The sequence below is a fragment of the Schistocerca cancellata genome, chromosome 7 (assembly GCF_023864275.1).
Source record: "Schistocerca cancellata isolate TAMUIC-IGC-003103 chromosome 7, iqSchCanc2.1, whole genome shotgun sequence".
Lineage (NCBI taxonomy): Eukaryota > Metazoa > Arthropoda > Insecta > Orthoptera > Acrididae > Schistocerca > Schistocerca cancellata.
Window position 1 is genome coordinate 346,457,242 of NC_064632.1, and position 21,894 is coordinate 346,479,135.

At 41.3% G+C, this 21,894-nt stretch overlaps 1 protein-coding gene across 1 annotated transcript in view; it reads right to left on the reverse strand.

The window, feature by feature from the left end:
• LOC126092768 (odorant receptor Or2-like) overlaps positions 1–14,290 on the reverse strand; it is a 90,000-nt gene extending 75,710 nt beyond the window's left edge. The window contains exon 1 of the mRNA XM_049908496.1: positions 14,226–14,290. Within this exon, the coding sequence (XP_049764453.1) occupies positions 14,226–14,290 (65 nt within the window). The remainder of the gene's footprint in view (positions 1–14,225) is intronic.
• Between the last annotated feature and the right edge of the window lie 7,604 nt (positions 14,291–21,894).

A 21,894-nucleotide genomic window follows, 5' to 3' on the forward strand; every position in this document is an offset into this window, starting at 1 on the left:
TAATGCGTCGCTTGTGCTTCTCGATTACAGCTCAGCTCGATGTGGCGATGGGTAATGACTTCCGCTCTGCCTTCTGCAACATAGCTCTCCTTTCGTTTCCCAGATATCGGCTGAGACATAAGGTATGAGTTCTATAACGCCCGCAGCAACCACTCTAATCATTTATATTTACACCCGGAAATTGAATTTTCTGTGCCACAGAGCTTACAGGAATGTAACTGTGTAAAGTGCTTGAGAGCCATGGATATTCCGACAGGTCCATACCCTATCATTTTCAAGACAATAATTCAGTGAGAAAGCCCTGTCCAAGGAAATATAAAACCGCAGTTTGTTGGGCGTGTTCCAAAGGACAACATACACAAAGGAAACACCAGCGCCACTATACAACAGAAAATTACCACCGACAACTTCTGACGTAGGGAGTATTGATTACAATATGAGTTACCAATGGGTGAAGTAGGATGAACTCTGAACCTGTGTTGTTTGATCAGGAAGAGAGCAGGATGCCAATTAGGATTTAAGCAAAGTCTTCCGTCTGCACTTATTAGGTCACTTGGTGTTTTATCTGAGCTGCTTCCTTAATATCACTATCCAAATAGCAGGATGTGCTTACGAGAATCTTCTTATTGTTATACTCAACATAACGACTGGTACCAAAGCGATATACTGCAATGGCAAATTTGTTCGATTCTTGTAAGGATGTGTAACGCTTACGCTCAGTACGCCAGTCTTCCACGGTCCTAGTCCTCCACGGTCCTGATGGACTGACCAAGGTTTAACCTGCCGCAACGGCAAGGGACAGAGTGGAAACCCACATTATGTAAATCAAGGCATACTTTTATTTTTTGTAGTCATGAGTCGTTTGCCTGGTCTGATGCAGCCCACCACGAATGCCTCTCCTCTGCCAAACTTTTCGTCTCAAAGTAGCAGTTGCAACCTATGTCGTGAAATTGTTGATTGCATTGAACTCTCCGTCTACCTCTACTGTTTTTGCCCTCTACAGCTCCCTCCGGTACAATAGGCGTTATTCCCTGTTATCTTAATCTGTTGTCTTGATAGATGTGCTATCATTCTGTTCCTTCTTCTTGTCAGTGTTTTCTATGCGTTCTTCCCTCGGCGATTCTGCGGAGAACTTGCTCATTCCTTATCGTAAAAGTCCACCTAATTTTCAACACCCTTCTGTAGCACCACACAATAAAGTCGTCGATTCTCGTCTGCTCCAGTTTTCCCACAGTCTAAGTCTCACTACCATACAACACTGTGTTCCAAACGTATCTTCTCATAAATTTCTCCCCCAGTGTTAAGACCTGTGTTTGATTCTAGCAGACTTCTCTTGGCCAGGATCATCCTTTATGGACTCTGATAGAACCCTAATCTTAGATGGTGGTGGAAAACAAACAATTAACTTCACGTTTTCGCAGGATTCCTTCAATCCTGTGGGGAAAGCTACCTGCGTAAGGCAAAGATGCTATAGACTTTGGAGCTACCTTGTTATTTTCATCATTCACCCGATTCATGGTAGGTGGATAGCACAGCGTGTCTGATCTGTGTTTCACTATATTCCCTGTGGTGAAAGGTGATTTAGAGGTGGGGAAACTATAACGATAACCTATCAGGATCTGAAGTACTCATTCACGTTGAGCTGTAAGGTGACCAGTACCACCCTGAAGATACAAATCAATATCATTTGGTTTCCTCTAAACGACATGTCCTAATGTACCACCAACCTTCCTCCACCACAAAGCATCACGAGGTACCGTTTTCTGCAGAACTGGTCGCATTCTGCCGAAACGTGTTACGTGCGTCCTGTTCGTTCACCCTTAACCAACAGTGAAATACCTAAAGAACTTTTGTGTTTTAACGTTAGATGCAATAGCAAATAGTTTATCAATGAATGTCTTGCTTCAGTAAATCACGCTGAAGAAACATAAAAGTAAACAGGAAGTAAATTCACACTCACCAAGAAAACAAAAGTACCAAGAAAGAATGAAAACTGTTCCATCGATTGTCTCAGTAATAAATCACAAAAATATAGAAATGTCTTAGAAAATCTAATGATGTGGTTTACTAGTTAACGATACACCAAAAAGTCGTTTGAAAGGACGGAAAGTGTTAAGATATAAGAAAAATATACAACTGCGTGACAAAACTGAGTTGTGGTTGCGTTAAGCAGAGCACGCCCACACCATAAGGAGCACTCAGAATAATATGCACACTCTCCACAGAGTATCAAAGGGCTGTGCTCTCCATTTGCTCGAGGAGCTGGAAATTTGTACAGGCAGGAAGCAAAAGCCAGGCAGATAGCTAAATGGACAAAGCAATTTTGTGCAAAATGTCATTTTGCTGTGTCTAAGGACGACCTACATTAATCTTGTTTATTCTTCAGTAATGTTACTTCATCCCACTCAGGATGTGTGCTCTCAGCCGTAGAGTCAACTCGTTCTACAGCCTAAGAACATAAACATGTGCAAAGACTATAAAGCTTAAAATGAACAGTGGGGTATTTGCAAATGATTTAAAGAATTGAATGGAGAAATTAATTTACGTGATACAAATTTGATTTTAATCGTTTCTTTAATTTTAATCACGAAACAATAAGAATACAGTGTAAATAGTTCAAAACGATGTCAGACATTAGTCATTTTAAAAATTATGTGCTGCATTGTCACCAAAAGTTGACTAAACGGCCCTGGGAAAATGGTCCGTCGTTGGAGGGAAAATGTTGAGACGTTTAGCAGACTAACAGGACGTAACTATAGATATGGAGGACCGATGGGTAGTATCGGTAGGTAAGAGTAGTTCAATGTGTCTGTAAAGTTATAACATAAAGATGAATATAGTTAGGTAAAAATTTAAAGAGATGGGAGAATGGGTAGGAAAAGATCAATAGCAAAAGTAAACGGATCCCTGATGCTGTGGGGTAGGCGTGGCTGAATTATGGTTAGTGTGGAGTATACGAAAATGTCGGGAGAGAGAGTTGGTTGAAATTTCGTTGGGAGAGGATGTGGAGACTACACTGGTGTAGGGTAGGTAGAATGTCTTTCATAGGTGCGGCAGCGTACTAGGAAAGGAAGTTAGAGGGAAGACTATAGGATTATTGGAATCAAATTTGCGGCTGGTGTAGGCTGTTCGAAGGTGTTCAATGTGAATAAAAGATGGTAAAGTATTCTGCAGATAGGTAAATGGAGAGGATAGTGGAAGGATATACTTCCAATATTCAACCAGTTAGAAGTTTTAGTAGTTTTGGTTAATAGTGGGATTTCTGATGGACAGTTGGTAGGTGAGGTTTCTACATTTGTTGCCAGCCGAGATTTAGTGATGTTTTGTTTAACTGGATATGATGGTTCAAATGGTGGCCGAGGAGCTGTCGAGGTGCAAATTGCTGGTGGTATTTCTTATTATTATTGCCTGGAGTTAGGAGAAATTTATCTTGAGGAGCCATTGGTTATACCAGTAGGTAAAACGATTCGCTTGGATTTGGAGATATTGTTGGGAGTTCTAGGGATTAGAGTAGAGGCATAGAAAAGTGGTGTCATAATTATGCTGAAGCACGTGGACTGTTGAGGTTTGTTTCGGCACTGCACAGTACACAAAGGAGAAGAGAGTGTACGAAGCCTTTGGGCACACCAGCAGTGGTATGGAGGGTTTCAGAACTGAACATGTTAATAGTAATACATGGTGCGCAGTTTGGTAGTGAGGATACAACAAAGAGGGAAAAGTTAATTGGAGTTGCATAATTCTGAAACTTGAAAAGAAGAGAACAGGAAACAGTGTCATACGTTTTCTCTTGGTCGAGGAATAGAAAAATCCGCTATTTTTCGTTGTTGAGATGCAGCAATTAATCAGAGGAAGAGACGGGACTGAAATATGACTGAACGAATTGGTTAACAAGAAGGAGTTGATATTATTTCAGCTGTTGATGGATTTGGATTTGTCAGGGCCTACATGGGTACAAAGCATTCACTGGACGATGTTGTGAGACTGCGGTGGTAAGAGGAGGAAGTTCCTGAGGCTTGAAGAGATGTGGAAGGTCTTCCCCAAATCAATGTTGTAACCTCTGGACAGGATCGTATTGAGGACTATGGACGAGAATGGGCATTCTTTCAGATGTCGCTACCTAATGCGGTTGTGACGAGGTAGTGTGACGTTCTTCGTGAAGCATGGGTGATTGTTTTGTTTGTGTGCTATTATTAGTGTATTTGTTTGTTTGTCGTGCGTTTTGCAACTAGTGGAATCTGGAAACTTGGAATTGGACAGTTTTAATTGTGCATTAAAGAATTTAGGGAATGAAGAGTAATGGTAATAAGGGCCCTCAGAAATTGTGAAGATGCGGCTAGGTATGATGTAAAAGGTCTTCAGACACAGGGTGTAACACAATGGATTCTTTTGGTATTGATGCCGGTTAAGCCACGTAACGCTGTAAGAATACTTGCAAGAGTGAAAGGGGACTGTAGCGTAAAGTTTGATATATGTCTGGCGCAGACTCTGACGTTTCTTCGGCATTTATTAAGTTACTGATAAGTCTCTGCATTTCCCAATTGTGTGTGTCTAATGAATTGTCTTACTTCTTTGGTTTTGATGAAATTCTATGTGTGTGTGTTAATGCAGCTAGCCGCTAACTTGGTGTAATGTTTTGTCTGTACAGAAGTGTATCTGTCGCCTTTATCGCTCTCTCACCCTCACACACAATTCTGTACAATAAAGTCAAGGGCTTAGGTTTTCTTATCAGGCTTATCCGTGCAAAGACAGACAAAAAAATTATACTAATGGGAGGATTCTGAGTAACTTCTAGAATTCCATTCGCTCTCTCTCTCTCTCTCTCTCTCTCTCTCTCTCTCTCTGTCCTTTATCTGTGTACAGTTCAAATATAAGTTACATGAAATCAGCCTAGTAGAATCTCTGGTGGAGCCCTTCGTCTTAATATTCAGCGGCTGGCTTGCTAGAAAAGATCTTTACATACGTTATTATTATTAAGCGCCGCATTCAGTTGGGAAAATCGATCGTTTGAACACTTCGTTCAGTTTACGACAGATCTAAAATTTCAGATGTGGACGAAGCCTTTTTGGACGATTTCAATAAAACTCAGAGATTGCAGGCTCTCTTCGTCACAGCTGAAACTTCCCAATTAAGTACAGGGCCCAGACAATCATCAATGATTCAGACAGAGAACGCATTCGTCATTCACTCTAGAATAAAATGGTCACAAACCTTATTTCTGAGGAAAATTGTATATTGAATCCATTTCCGTACATGTTCCGTTTCCGTGGATTTTAAGTCTCATGCAATTTACTTTTACAAGTCCTTCTTTCTCTTTATCTACCACGCTAGCGGCACAAACTTTCCTGTCTCGCTTTAGCGCGAAGAAGAGTAAATAAATCTCCTTTAGCAATCCGAAAATCTTCCAACCGATACTTTCCGAAGCTGTTCCTTTCTCTCTCCTCTCTCTATAATAACCATGGAGCATACATCTCTGTACCTCTGTTGTTCCAAAGAATAAACGTACTAGAAAAATACCTTGGCGTCGACGAGCTGTCGGCGCATATATTACTAGAAAATCTGCTCAGATACTTTTCAAACGTAAATAAATGTGGATGATTTGATTGACCATTATTAATTATTGCGGGGTAGAGGGTAATTTTCCGTGGGGAGATTACATGTGATTGGATCCTGGCTACAGTACAGGAAATAGTAGAACAAGTTATAGGTTCTAAGAATAGGATTAGCGGCTCTTAGGGGAGGGTGAGATGATAAGTATTTATCGTCTTGGTAGAAATGTTTGCATGTGTAGAGACTGACAATGTCTGCTGCAGGAAGAACGTAGCATTACTGATATCACCAGGCTGGTTGAAGGTTAACAGATGGCTTCCAATTGGGTATCAGTGGATTCCTAGTAGGTTCAGCTCCATATCCGCCGTAGATTCTCTACAAGTTGTACGATAGAGGGAGAGGTTTGGTTGGCGTGATAGTGTTAGGGGAAGGCCTCATGTGAAATGAAAGCAAGGATTGGGGACTAACTTCTTGGGAGTCGTGGAACAGGATGTTATAGTGCAGTCACTCCATGATAAAAGTTTCGCTTACCTTTATGACGTATAATGATACAGGGTGTATGGGGATGAGGTAGTGACTAGCAAATGGTAAACATGTAGTGGTCAATTCCACTCTGATCCTGGACTGCTTCAGTGTGGCGTACAAAGAGTTTGGCAGATGCTAAGTCCATATCTGGAATGGTGTTTTCCTCGGGGTGGGTGTGCTGTGAAATGGGACAGTGAAACTTTGAAGAATGTCAGTAAATTATCGGCACTGCTGAAGGGTCTGCTGTGGATGTTAAGATCAGCGACTGGACTATAGATGAAATGTATAGTCTTTGTAGGTATAGGAGATGGGGCGATTACATCAGACATATATGGGATGTGGCTTCGGTGTCCATTTCCAGCTCCATATCCGCCGTAGATTCTCTACAGGTTTTAGGAAAGAGGGAGAAGTTTGGTTGGAGTGATAGTGTAAGGGGAAGGCCTCATCTGAAATGAAAGCAATGATCAGGGACCAACTTCTTGGGAGGAAAGGTATGTCGTGGAACAGGATGTTATAGTGCAGTCACTCCATGAGAAGAGTTTCGCTTACCTTTATGACGTATAATGATACAGGGTGCATGGGGATGAGGTAGTGACTAGCAAATGGTAAACATGTAGTGGTCATTTCCACTCTGATCCTGGACTGTTTCAGTGTGGCGTACAAGGAGTTTGGCAGATGCTAAGTCCATATCTGGAATGGTGTTTTCCTCAGGTTGGGTGTGCTGTGAAGTGGGACAGTGAAACTTCGAAGAATGTCTGTAAATTATCGCCACTGCCGAAGGATCTGCTGGGGATGTTAAGATCAGCGACTGGACTATAGATGAAATGTATAGTCTTTGTGGGTGTAGGAGATGGGGCGATTAAATCAGACGTATATGGGATGTGGCCTCGGTGTTCATTTCCAGCTCCATATCCGCCGCAGATTCTCTACAAGTTTTAGGATAGAGGGAGAAGTTTGGTTGGAGTGATAGTGTTAGGGGAAGGCCTCTTGTGACTGCACACTCCATGATAAGAGTTATGGAGTGGTGGGATGAGGGCTTCAGAGTTTTAAACTATGTCGTACAGCCAGGTGAAGACGAAGTGGGAATGAATCTGAGAGGAGGTGTCTTGGCTATTTAGATAGAATATGGGCAAAGGGGAGTTGTTGGGAAGAATATCGATGGGGCAGACTTGGGATGTTAGTTCAGGTTTGGTAGGCTGGGACATGGCTTTGCATCTCGTGGAATTGCTGATTTGGGAATAGTTGCATGCGTTTGACGTGGGAGGAGAAGCGAGGTTAGGGCATTTTATCAGAAAATGATAGCCTTTACAGTGTGTGCAAGTGGGTATGTCATGCAAATGGCTGTGAGATGATCAGTATAGCACAGGAACTTACTGCAACATCAGACTTCACGAATGTAGTTGGGATTTACTTTCCTTGGTAAGAGCTGTACGTCAGGACCCATCCTTTAAGGAGACGATTTATGATAGAAGCAGATTCTGCAAAAACGCGGCCAAGATATGTCTGAAGTATGTCACTGTTGATCCAGAGTGCTTTTTCGAACTTTAATCTATGTTGAAGAGCAGATTCTGCTGGTACTTCCTCAGCTGTGAAGTCGAGGTCAACCTTCGTGATCACAGCAGTGCTCGTGAGAAGATTCGAAGGCGTTGGTGTTGTTTGGTCAGGGGAATGATGATGAGAAATGTTGACGAGATTTTACTATCAAAGGTAATGTGAAACTTTTTTCGGAGGCTATCATTATAGAATTTGGGGCCATAGTCTTTATTAGGACTGATTCGTGAGGCGGGATCAACTGTTTTATTTCCATGTTTGGAAGGTGAATGTCTTAGATTTTGTAGAATTTCGGGTTTGGACTGGAAAGGACAAAAATGTGAATGGGAGGATAAGATGTAGGCAGTAATCTAGTGATACTGGAGTGGGAGCGGAAGCGGGTAGTGGGGGAAGACTGGTGGGGTCTATTGGATGGATGATGCAGTGACGGTATAAGAGGTGGGGAGAAGTGGTTTGCAGGCCCATGATGGCAAATGGCGAAGAGCGGTACTGAGTGGCTTGGACAGCCACTGAAGTGACACTGAGGATGATGGCGACGTGCTACGGCGGAGTTGTAGGCGACGTGTAGGAGGCCGGCGAGGAATGGCTTCCGAGGTGACAGTAGATGAGAGCAATGTCCAAGAGATGGGGCAGTAAGTACAGCAGCAGATCGCTGTGGCGCGAGGATGGAACAATGTGACGAAGACAGAAAAAGAGGACAATGTAGGTGGCTGCTTAACTATGCAGTTAATAGGACCGGTAAAGCACGAAATGGACGACGATGAAACAGCAGCGTTGAAACTAGCACTGTACAGAAGCTCTAGCCGAACTAGTCGATAATTTGAGGGAATGCAGTGTTCCAGTTCAAGCGTGGGACAATCGTTTACCACTTTATTGTTATTTTATCCACTTCGCACCGCATTGGTTGGCAGAAGATGAGAATGGGCTGTCAGCCGTATACAACTACAATCCTTGTCTAAAAACTTAAGAAATATAAACTGTGTAGGAAGAAATACGATTACAAGTAGAACTGTTTGCAGATGGTTTTCAAATATATAAAAAGTTTAAGATTTTATTCGTTCACATAAAATTATTAAGACTTTTGGTCTCCTTTGTTTTTTAAAATAAGATAGAAGAACTATTGATTAGTAAATATTTCTATATGGAATCTGTTGCAGAAATGGAGACGTTCCATAAATGAACAGCACTACATATTCACTTGAAATCTGAATAACTTACACTGAGAGACTAGTAGTTGGGTAGGGAAAACGGGTTCTGTAGGATTAAAGGGTGCATGTAAAAAAATACATACAGGATCCGCTTGGAAGTAAAAAGTGGGGATGGAGGTACGTGTTGTGGTGAATAGTTGGAAGACAGAAGGTGAATATGAGCCTAGTGAGGGGGTCTGGTCTATGGGTGGCGGGGGAGACAGTGCAAATTTTAGTCTGTTGGAGATGTTTTTGGATAGGATATGAAGCGTAGGATGTGGTCGTAAGGGCTCGACACTATTCTGTGATAGGTGACCTGAGTGGAAGCAATGAGGTTTTGGAAATATGCTCTACAGGCGATGTAGAATATGCGGAAGTTTTCAATGTGGGTAGGAGATGAGGGAAATTGATGAGACTGTAGAGGATTTACGTGAGGAAGAGCACATTGATACCAAGAGCAAGTGAGAGAGCATAATATTGTAGGATTTGGTGGGAATGAAATTATTTTGTTATTATATCATTGTTTTGGAAGCTGTCGGTGATAGTAAGGTGCAACCAGCTATTTAGGCCAGTTTGTAGTTCCTGTAGCATTAGTCTATTGTGTACATATGTTTGGATGGTTTGTACATGAGGATTCTATGTTAGCTGGCAGTCATGATTTCGTCTAAAATATTTTAGTGTTGGGTTAATGTATTAGTTAACTGAATATAGTCATGGAGGCGGAGAGTGTCGGTGGTTTGTCCTAAAATTATTGCCTGGGGTTTGGAGGGGTTGACTTGGATTTGGAGGGAAATTCGTGATTTCTAAAATGTATGGTAGAGGGCTAGGAAGGCGGTTACATCAGTGTGCTGAAAGGGGGAGTTGTGTTGGAGATTGCTTTGGCAAATCGGTAGTTTACAGGAGCTAAAAGAGAACAGAGAGGAGCTCTGGAGCACGGTTTTTATGAAGTGAAAGGTACCGGGATTGATTATGTAAATAGTGACGAAGGATTAGTAATTCGTTAGTAAGAACACAACTAGGCAGACGTAGTTAATTGGAAATGCGTAAGTTGCGAAAGTGAGTGATTATTTTTTCTGTTCTCTGACTCTTGTGTGAATATGTGAAATGTTTCACTACTCCCCTCAAGTTGAAGGTGTGATGAACCCACACAAGGATCAGAAAGTTACAATTAAAGGAAAGAATGCGAAATTGTAACATTCAGTTTAAGGCCCATCATTTACCACGTTTCCTGCTCCGAACTATTTGTAATAACGCGTCTTACTTACAATAACGCCTCTGACTTACGTGAATTGATTTTGGTATTTCTAAATAATACACCTGACTTATACATTCATAAAACACAAATTTTAAGGTTGAATGGTGCTAATACTTGAAACAGGATGTTACGTTCAATGAATACAATTTATTTCCACCACAGAAGGACATCGAACATGATTTCAACAACTGATGATCACATGAAACATGAACCATAAGCTGCATTAGGAAAACAAGAATTAAACTAATCGAATTAGTAGCTAAATGAAAAGATACAGAAAAGAAGGAAATAGGATGGTTCAAATGGTTCAAATGGCTCTGAGCACTATGGGACTTAACTTCTAAGGTCATCAGTCCCCTAGAACTTAGAACTACTTAAACCTAACTAACCTAAGGACATCACACACATCCATGCCCGAGGCAGGATTCGAACCTGCGACCGTAGCGGTCGCGCGGTTCCAGACTGTTGCGCCTTTAACCGCTTGGCCACCCCGGCCGGCAAGGAAATAGGAACGAACAGATTTGCTACTTCTCGTTCACGATACAAATTACCCTTACCGAATAACAACGAATGTGTATTACAAATGTAAACGAAACAACGCATGCCTTGCTGAGATAAGAAAAAATTCGAAAGAGATTTCCCTGAATCTTGCTAACTGACCACACTACCATGCCAGAGCTGACCACGACTTTACCATAGCGACTGACCGTACTGCGGCGTCATTGCAGCAACAACTGGATCTTGTTGGCGTGCATTCCGCATATCGTGTCTGTGCTTACAGTGTCATGTGACAATGGTTGGATCATCACAAAACCTGCCCTACGCTTAAATAATTTTCCAAACAAACCTATTCCAATTTAAGTTAAAGAGGACGGCAGTTTGTGTCCATACAGAAGTAAACCTATCTTTGAATTTGAGGAAAGTTAAAAAAAATGAAGAAAAACTTCTAATGGAAGGGTAAAACATATTATCCTGAGTGAGTCTGAGTGAAGCTCCTGAGGAAGCTGTACTTAGAACCAAAGCCCTCGTAACATGGGCCAAGGAACGGAAATTTTTCTATGTTCCGTCCACCTTCCACAATCGTGAGGAGCAATCTGTAAAATCTTGCAGCTATTAACATAGCTGCGTCTGTCACAACTGAAGGTTAAACAGAAATCTGTCTACTTGCCTATGTGCTAAGGCAGATGGCTTGTCTGCGTTTGCTCATTACGAAGCAGAAGTACCTCCGGTCCGTTGGCATGGCAGCCAGACTCAGACAAGCTTGTTAATCTCGAAAAGCTGTCCGCTTTACTCAGAATATCATAAAATAGAATTAGAAGATGAATGCTGCCAGACCCTCAAGTTGGAAATTATGACACTTCGCATTTCAGCTCTTTCTTTATTTATAACAAACCTCTCCCAAACAAAGGATGTAACACAGTGCACAAAGTCTCTATGACCAACTAAAAAAATTTCTGTCCAAAACAGTGTGTTGTTACATTATATGTTTTCCAGAGTGAGTCTCCTATCGCCCCTCTGACCTCATGTCGTTTACACCTTCAGCATTTCTGCTTCTGAACGTTGCTGTAGTCACAGCATTCTCTCACTCGGTTCGGAGTTTCTCTAAAAAGAACAAGATAAACAGCAGTGGCTTAGGGAGGAATTTCAATGTTCCACTGCCGAAGTTCTTATGATTTTGAATTCCAAAACCTCTACAGCGTGTTGTGTGGACCGCTCTTTCCACCTGCAGTACAGTGAAATGGTGATGAAAAAGTTTGTTCTCAGTTTTCGCCGAGCATGAACCTGCTGTATACTTCAGGGACAGACGGTGCCTTCTAGTGCGTCCGATCACAGGCTGTGGCCCTCTACAAAACCGTGGTGTCTGCCTGGGTTATACCATCCGGGTAAGACTCTTGCCTTGCTGCTCGTTCTAAAGGCAAATAACTGGAAGCCGAGGGCTTGCCGCTGGAAGCCGTTCCTTGTGAAACCTGCTTTCTCTCTGTCCTGACATAGTCTACTTTGCTATGAGCCAACTCATTGCAATTAAAAGCTGAAGTGCAATTGTCACAAGAATTAGAAGAAAATTATTGAATTAAGGGATAAAGAGCCTAAGGAGGAGGAAATGTATGCACACTCGTTTACTACTGATACTAGTACATGGTATGGCACAGGAGGTTCACGGAAATAAGACGGGATTGATACAGTTACTTCCAATGGTTGGAAAAGGATAAAGGGAGACATCTCTGTTCCTTCTCCAATGAGCTGTTACAAATATGTCAAACCCTGAAGATTACTGAGGGAAGTTAAGGGCTGTTTACTGTCTCTTAAATCCAATGCTCTGGTGTCATGAGAGCTTACAGTTCATCTTATTTACAATGCAGACTCTTGCGTTATTGTGACGCCTGCCGGATTACTCGCATCAGCATGCTCTGTGGATTCGGAACAAGTCCCTACATTAGATCCACAAGCCACGTGCATTCCAGCAACAATCCTTCGGAAATATATGAAACTGTTTGCCGAACATTTACTAACATCGAAAATTCTCGTTTGTGTGAGTTTTTCGCTGAAAGTTATCAATGCGCTTTTCAAAGCTCTTCATGTACTCTTCCTGCCACTTACTGTACGCATCTTGTCTCGTTTTGAAAGCCAACATGTCCTGTACTTCTTTAGTTTTACCTGCTGGAGCTGCATTCCTGATGTCTCATTCTTCCTGCATCTTAGCAATTTCTTGTTCTAATATATTTCGGTTGCTTCTCTACAACTGTTTGGTAATTTGAACAAGATCGGCCATAACTTGTTGTTCAACTTGGTTAGTTTTATCCTCGTTGGCTTCAATACATTTTTCATGATACGTCTGCACGGTCTCTAGCTTGCTAACTGAATTTTGCGCCACAGGAAACTGTTCTGCTAGCGATTTCACAGCAGATAATGAATTGTTAAGTCTGTGATTCTCTTACTATTTGTGTCTCATTTGTCTACTGTATTTTTTATCCGCTCAGCAAATTGTTTTCACATCTGCTTTTATTTCATCGATTTGATTGCATTCCTCCTCACCTCGTTTTATTTTCTCTCCTTCATCCTTTACCGTTTTCTCCTTCATAAGATCAATATGATCAGCGATACGTTCGTATTTTTCACCGAATTCTTCGGCTGAACGTTTCATAAAATCAAACAACTCGTCGAATTTATCTTTTTTTCTTTGTTGCTTTCTCTGTCTTTCTATTTGGTGACGACCAACGTGAGTTCATCTGATTTGTTCCGTGGCTGGGTTGTGCAGAACTTGCCCTCTAATCGTCACTGTAACCACAAGTTTGAACAGTTACAACTGCTTCTGCGTCCTGCGGAATTGCAGTCTCCGATCTGGAACTGTCCACCAACTTTGCGGTATCTGGTTTCAATATTTTGACACCAGATGGTTCATTTCCGAAACTGAGAGGACTTAGCTGTTCTTCCGGTACAAGTAATTCTGTCTCTTGCATTTCAATCTGAAAATTATTCTGTGGTTTTCCTAGTTAACATTTATTTTAACAACAACACTGACACAGATAATATAAAGTATATACTGAACAACATGCGATCTTGCCACAAATTAATTTACCTACTACGAAAACGTCTCTACGCTCTCAACGACAAACTACAGTACCGAAATGTAGAACAGGTCCTACAGAACCCAGTTGAAAACAAAATTAATATTTATAAAATGCGAGGACGCTACACTACTAAGATTGTAAGGTTATGGTTAGGTGGTTTCTCATTCTATGACTGAACACAACTGTGTGAGCTGTAACGACATTGTTTAACATTGCAATTTTTTCACGGCAGTACACGCTTTTACACGGTTTACAATGTGACAATGTTAAGGCAGTTGTCAAAATGACACATCTCGGCCTCTGAAAGTGAACTAATCCTAAACACAACAGTAGTAAATTGTAACTCTCAGAAACTCTCAGAAAGTTTCTTTACAAAATAATTTTTTCGGTTACGATGATGTTGTGCAGTTCGACGATAATTCATCTGATCCAGTTCAAAGTTCGGTACTATTTTTAGGATGACAATCAAGTCTAAGGAAGGATGGTTAGTTTTGTGACAAGTCGAGCAGAAGACTACCGAAGGTCGATCGAATTTATAGTGGACGCAAGCTGGTGAACAAACAAGTTTACACCTCTGCAGGCAGTATTTACCTTAGCTGCGACGAGTTGTCGTCTGCATGGCTGCTCTCGCCCACTGAAATTCCTATAAAATCCATTTGAGCCTTTGCTGAATTTTACAGCAGAAGCTCTCCCTACGTTTCTCGAGATGCATAGTCTCAGACTATGTCGATATACATGCGCATGGCTGGAGCAGCATGCATATTATAATGCCCTTTCTGTTCTCGCAAGATTTAACTAACTGGTTGGTTCGTTTCTCCACAGTTGTAGCTCAACGAAGCTAACTGGAGTTCAGCCGCTGTGAACGCAGTGTTCACTCAGATTTCTCCTCTGCATCTTACAGATCATTATGCTCTCCGTTCTGCACTTGACGCCACTTCAGAGAAGAGCCCACCCCAAAATTTCCGTTTTATCTTTCTCGTAGTCAAACTCTCTCCCCACCTTGGTGCTTTCGTTCTCCACGTCACGGCTTTTTTCGACCAATAGTGGCGTTCCTCTTACTTCGAGGAAACTCTCTTTACCAATTGCAGGGGTCCTACCATTAAACTGCATCGAAATCTCAGCACTTTACTCCTTCCGCCAATCGGACGTTTTGTGCCTGATCCAGACGCTTAAAAAGTTACATGTGTCTATCGCGTGTGTACCACTTGCAGTTCACGTGATCGAATGCATCACCGGTTTTGTTCGTATCCCATTGGCATTCCGAAACGAAGTTTTCTAAAGCCTCTTTCTGTCCTATTTCTGGTGGCCAGTTATTCGCCCTGCAGAATGCATCATCTGTCCAGTCGCTGACTCTCGCCGTGGGGTGCGCCCCATTAAGAGCTCTCTGTAGTGGCTTCCAGGGTGTAGCCTCTGTATCTGCTAGCTGTGTGTTCCACACAAAACGTTTCCTCTCGCTGCTTGTTTCACCTTCTGCTCATTGGCATGCATTATATAGGAGTAGTGTGTTAATACCGTCGATTGAGGGTCATCCCTTTTGCATTACATGCTTACAGGCAAATCAGCTTGTTACTGCCAAAGTAAGTTAGATGTCATATTCACCTTCCCATTACAATGTATAAAACCCTTATGTAAGGTGCGAAATTGACCTTCATATATTCTGCCACCTTAAAACATTATATGACTACTATCTTTGAAAGAAAAAGAATTTTATTTAAAATCTTAAATCCATAAAGAAAGTTAAGTTTACTTAATGGCTTCGCAGAAGAACCACTAAATTTTTCTGCCTGGCAGGGTTGATATTTTTTTTCTTTTCTATCTGAGATACCAGACGGAGTGATAATTTTATTAAGTGGACTCCAACTCGTGTGTGCACATACCAATTGCTGCACTACTCTCCTCAAGTTGAATATGCGATAAATCCAAACAAGAGTTTGAAAGCCACGTATAAAAGAATGATATTGACCCGGTGGCATTCAATTTAAGGTCTGGCATTTAGCACAAATTACTCCTACTCCTGAATATTTGTAATAACGCATCTCACAAACATCAATTGAAACTGTACTTCTTAATAATGCATCTGACTTACGTGAATTTAAAGTGTCATTCTTTGAATCTGCATTCATATCATAGAAATTTCAAGGATGAATGGTGCTATGCTTGAAATAAGATGTCACATTCAGTGAATGATATTAATATTCACTACATAAAAGTGAACATTGGACGTGAAATCAACAACTACTGATCACATTAAACAGGAACCTTAAAATCCTTTAGAGGAACAAGAATTAATTTAGTTGATTTAGGTAAAAAGTTGGGGTATGGGAAAGGAGGAAATAGAAACCAAGAGATTTCCTACTTCTATTTCTTGGGACAAGTTCTTCCCAAACAGCAATATAAGTGCGATACAGATGTTATGGACACTGTGTATGTCATGAACAGAAAATAAAAGCTACTGAACGAAACGAAATTACACCGTAATTAAGCTTAGCAAGTGATGACTGGCGCTAGTCGGTGTCTGTTCTGAGTATCAGGTCTGTGCTTACAGACTCGTCTGGGGGTGATTGAGTCATGACTAAACGTGGCCTACACTGAAATAATTTTCCAAAAATAGTATCACCAAATTCAAGTGAATGACGATGACGTTAAGTGACCACAGAAAATGCCAAGCCTATCTTTAAAACTCAGCAAAGTTCAGCACAAAATGAAGAAAACTTTCTAATAAAAGGGTAAAACACTGTATGTTTCTGCATGGAGCTTCTTGCATAAACCTGCCCTTAGGACCAAAGCTGCCCTAACACAGATAACACTTCTCATGATCATAGGAAACAGTCTATCAACTCTAGCATTTACGAACAGAGCTTAGTCTGTCACAACTGAAGGTTAATCATAAAACTATTTGGCTACGTGCTAAGGCAGATGGCTGCTCTGCACTTGCAGATTATGAAGCAGAAGTATTTCCTCTCCGTTGTCAGCGTAATCCGCGATAGAGATGCCTGTTAATCTAGCAAAGTAGTTCATCTGACTCAGAAAATAGGGGAAGAAGGAAAAGGATGCCACACTCTCGTGTTGGAAGTTATGAAGTTTTGCATTCACCTTCTTTCTCTTATTTCTAGCATGCCTCTACCAGTCCCAGAAAGCCGCAAATCGATATTTCTGTCCAATCCCGTCTGTTGCTACATTTCATGCTTATCAAGATAGCGGTTCCTTTTACCCCTCTGACATTATGTTGTTTACACCATCAACATTTCTCTGCCTGCACATTGTTAGTGCGACAGCGTGCTCACACGTAGTCGGTAGTTTCACCAAGAGCAAACTAAGCAGAAGTGCTCGTTGAAGGAATTCCACTGTCCCTTTGCCGAAATTATTAAGATTTTGACTTCCAAAAGAGCCACCTTCTCGGTGCAGGGAGCGAAAGGCTCCTTACTCCTGCGGTGCAGCCAAATGGCAGCGAGATAGCGTATTTTGAGTTTACACCGAGCCTGAAGCCTCCTGTATATGTCAGGACAAGAGCTGCATTCTGTATGCTGCCGCCCAGTATAACACCAGGGGACTGTAAGTATAACAGATCCACACTTTCTTACAAATGCTAGTCTATAAAAAATGAGCAAGCAATATTCACGCATATAACGAAATGAAATTGTGATCCATATTTAAATAAACTCCTTTGGTTATTAACTAAGACCAGAAAGGCCGCATATACTGACAAAAAGCTGCTATCGGGTATTGTAGAATGTGGTTATAAAAATTGTGTGAAATGAGTCGAAGGAATCACTTGCGATTTCCGTAGTGTTACCACCAGTCCAAGTAACGCATTGACAGTGCAGATATGGTAAGAAAGGACGGAGTACAATGGTCCAGCAACTTACAAGTCAGCGATATATTCTGTGACAATGCGGTTTAAGTGTCTGCGTTTGGCAAATACCTGGGGAGTGTTACCTTCCATCATAGGTATTGTCAAGAGTGAGGTAAGGAGGAGGCAGTGTTGCTCGTGACTTGTATCGTCCAGAGGCAGCGTTTCCACACCAAAGTTGGCAACGCTAATCGATGCCACAGACATCAGCGAAGGCTCGCTGCTCTCCGCAACGACGTATAGGAGACATTCCTGAACATCACGCGTCCCCTATCAGCTCTCAGCGCCCTCACGTTGTGTTCAGCACAGTATCGAGCATGCCAGAGCTCGCTCCATTTCGAGATCTCATCTACAGGAATAGATATGGTAATGTAGAACCAACGTGATAGTTAATGTTCTTATCGACTTCTTCATTCAAATGTGGAACATGGTACTGCAAGAGTACAGTTAGTAAGTCTGTGCATCAAGTGATGCTTTAATAGTCAATAACAGCAATAAGTTGTCAAGGTATCCTGTAGAAGGCAACTGCTTCAAAGTTAGTCAAGCTTTTTATTCATTTATGTACTAAATTGAACTAATATGTCATGTGATCTAGTTTAATGTGCCACCTCACCGAGCAGTCAAAGAAGATACAGCTGTGGCCAAACGATTGTAGTTCCGTCGTGCGACATCAGTTAGGATCTGGCCCTCTTACAGGGCTTGAGAAAACAGTAAATGCGGAAGAACGCGAATTGATTTTATAGCATTGTTCATTGCGCTTGTAAGTAGGCTGTTTATGTTTTCTTTATGTAAGTAGGCTGTTTATGTTTTCTCATTGGCAACGTTACATAGCGCTCTATATGAAAATCACTGGCTGTGCTGTGTGCAGTCTGTGGCCAGTTTGCATTGTTGTCTGCCATTGTAGTGTTAGGCAGCGGCAGCTGGATGTGAACAGCGCGTAGCGTTGCGCAGTTGGAGGTGAGCCGCCAGCAGTGGTGGATGTGGGGAGAGAGATGGCGGAGTTTTGAAAAATGTCATGAACTGCTGTATATATTATGAATATTGAGGTAAATACATTGTTTGTTCTCTATTAGAATCTTTCATTTGCTAAGACTATCAGTAGTTAGTGCCTTCAGTAGTTTGAATCTTTTATTTAGCTGGCAGTAGTGGCGCTCGCTGTATTGCAGTAGTTCGAGTAATGAAGATTTATGTGAGGTAAGTGATTTCTGAAAGGCATAGTTTAATGTTACTCAGGGCCATTCTTTTGCAGGGATCTTTGATAGTCAGATTGCGTTGCGCTAAAAATATTGTGTGTCACTTTAGTGAATGTGTGAGTACGTTCAGTTTTGCTCAGCTGTTTGAAAAGCAAATAGTGTAAGAGGTTTATAAGCACAGTCTTGTATAATTGTTCAAAGGGGACGTTTCATACGTCGACCCTTAGCCTAGGATACCTCACTGGAATCTTCTGATATTTTCTTGTAGTTTGTGTATTTAGTGTAGCTTTTGTTTATTGCTAGCGAGTAATCATAGAGAGAATTTCCTTGATAGTTGTGGTTTTTCATTGTTGTACAGTAAAACAGTTGTGGCATGCATGTAGATTTGCACCAAGTATTTCGCAGCTGCACTTGCAATTAACTACATATTACTTTCAGTGCTATGTTAATGTGTTCTCTTATTTTTGCTATTCAAATTGTGCTTTTCTGTGTTATCGTGTGAAATATTGTGACAATAATGGCGTGTGAAAAACGTAACACTAGGCTCCAAAGTAAAATGAGAAATAATAGTGACGACGAGCGTAGCTTATCAGCGCCACTGGGTAGTGAATTAAGAGACATTCGAAGTAGTACTTTGGTAACTGTGCATAGATAAATGGAGCGGGCGGCAAATAATGGTGTAGACAGTGAAACAGGTAGTGAACAGGGAAGCATTATCGATCGATCGGTCGGCAACAGCTCGCCTCAGGAATCCGAAATGACAGAACACAATACTGCAAATACTGTAGACTTCGGATTTGGGTCCTCACCGTTTTCTCAAATGAGTCAAGACACATTTTCTGCTTGTCAAAATGTGAATGTTGCCGGTGAAAATGCACTGCCAAAAACATAGAGAAACAGATTCCAGACACTAATACATTATTATTGCAATTAATGCAACAAATAGAACAAAATCAGAGACAAATGGGACAGAATCTTCTAAAGTTAGACACAATGGAACAACATCAGAGACAAACACAGAAAAAACTTCAAAAGTTAGACACAATGTAACAATACCAGAGACAAACACAGCAACAGTTAGACACAGTGGAACAAAATCTTAAAAAGTTAGACACAGTGGAACAAAATCTTAAAAAGTTAGACACAATGGAACAAAATCTTCAAAAGTTAGACACCACACTTGAACAAACACGTGAAGATTTAACTACTGAGTTACATAACATCGAATCGAAATGTCAAAAAGTCTGTAATGACGTAAAAACACAAATTTGTGAGCATTTCCAACCTATTTTTTCGCGTCATGAAAATGCATTACAGAATCACGAAGCAGCCATAAAGGAACTGCAAACTATTGTTCATGAAAATCATGAGACCTTGCAAGCTAAAATTGACTCAGTTGCATCTACCGATTCGGTTACGCAACTTGCAAAAACTCAGGAAAATTTAAAGGACACAGTAGATACCCTGAAAATTGGTTCAGAAAGACACATGGAGGAAATAAGTACACTATCGGAGAAAGTAGCCGAACTTTCGGATCAGGTCACTAACTTATCTACAAAGGTAGATGATGATCTGAATGACACAAGACCCGTAGCCTTCACTGACACAGAAGAGTATGAACAAATAAGAAAATTCAAGCAAAATCAAAATCAAATCTATACGCAACACCAAAGAGAAATCCGGGAAGTACAAGATCAGCTGACACAGGTAATACAAGAATTACGTATTTCAGAGGCCACTCGCGCTCCAATACGGGAAGAGGGACATAGAAATACGGAACAGCCACAAAATAATAACACAGGGCATTTCGGAAGTTATGAAAGAAATTGGCAATGTGCACCGAATTTTGAGATGGAACCGCCGACACGACGTAAGAATGACCGACATGCTACTCGCCGACACGTTGATTTTGACTATAAGCTGTTCATTACTACACGTAAATTCAAAACGTTTAAGAATTCTGCCAACGAAATTCATCCACAAGCGTGGCTCCATCAATTCTCTCATTGTTTTCCTCCCAACTGGTCATTGGAGTACAGGTTAGAATTTATGTGTGGCTACTTGGAGAATGAACCAGCGGTAAGAATGCGATCGGTCATTCACGATTGTCACAGTGAAGGAAAATTTTACCATGCGTTCCTCTCAGCATATTGGTCACAAGCTACACAAGACCGAATAAAACATAGCAACATGATGATGAAACACTTTGAACAATCTGAATTTTCCAGTCTTGTCAAATATTTTGAAGACATGTTGCACAAGAATCAGTACCTTTCAAACCCATACAGCCCCTCTGAACTCATCCGCATTTGCTTAATCAAATTACCTGAACATTTACGGCATATTATTTTGGCAGGACGTTGCAAAGACGACATTGAAGCTTTTCAGGGACTCTTACAAGAATTAGAAATTGACACAGACAGACACAGGATGCGAAAACAGGAAAACAATCACTACAGGTCACATCCGTCACAATTCCGTGATGACAGAAACAATAAATGGCCACGACAAGCCTATTCTTACAACGTAAATCGTGACCAAAACAGACACCACCCGTATGACAACCACGGGTAGAGTAATAGTTACAGAGAAAGATCGCATTTCTGTAGTAATGAATATGACAGAGACAATCAGAGAAACAGACAATATGGGAACCTAAATAATTATTATCACGGGAGGCAGAATAACTTCAGACGCAATGGTCCAGCGCGCAGTTACGATTCAGGGAGAAATTCTCCACCACTTAACCGACAAGAAAGAAACTACAGGAATTACCGACATGACGACAGACCATATAATCATAACAACAGACCTGAATTTCATCAGAACTGGCGGGAATTAAATATAGCAGGGCACTTTCGACAACGTGAATTTGTAGAAGCTAGGTCTCCTAATCCCAGTAACGATGCGCGCCAACAAAGGAACAGACAATGACTTGCACCACAGGCTGCCGTGTGCGCCCGCTGGCTCAGGGAAAAATAACATTGACGCTAACCTTGAGCAAAATTCCAATATCCTTTACCGACGTATACCACATGATAATTGCGTTAAAGTTGAAACTCTGCGTACTAGGAAGAGCAAAGGGCTACACCACATTTCACATGTAAAACCATTTACTGAAAGATAATCTGCTTTTTTACTTTGTCTTTCCCATAAAACGTTTCACTTCACATTTCTAGTATGCATTGTCAGACTTAGAAACTGTTACCATGCAACA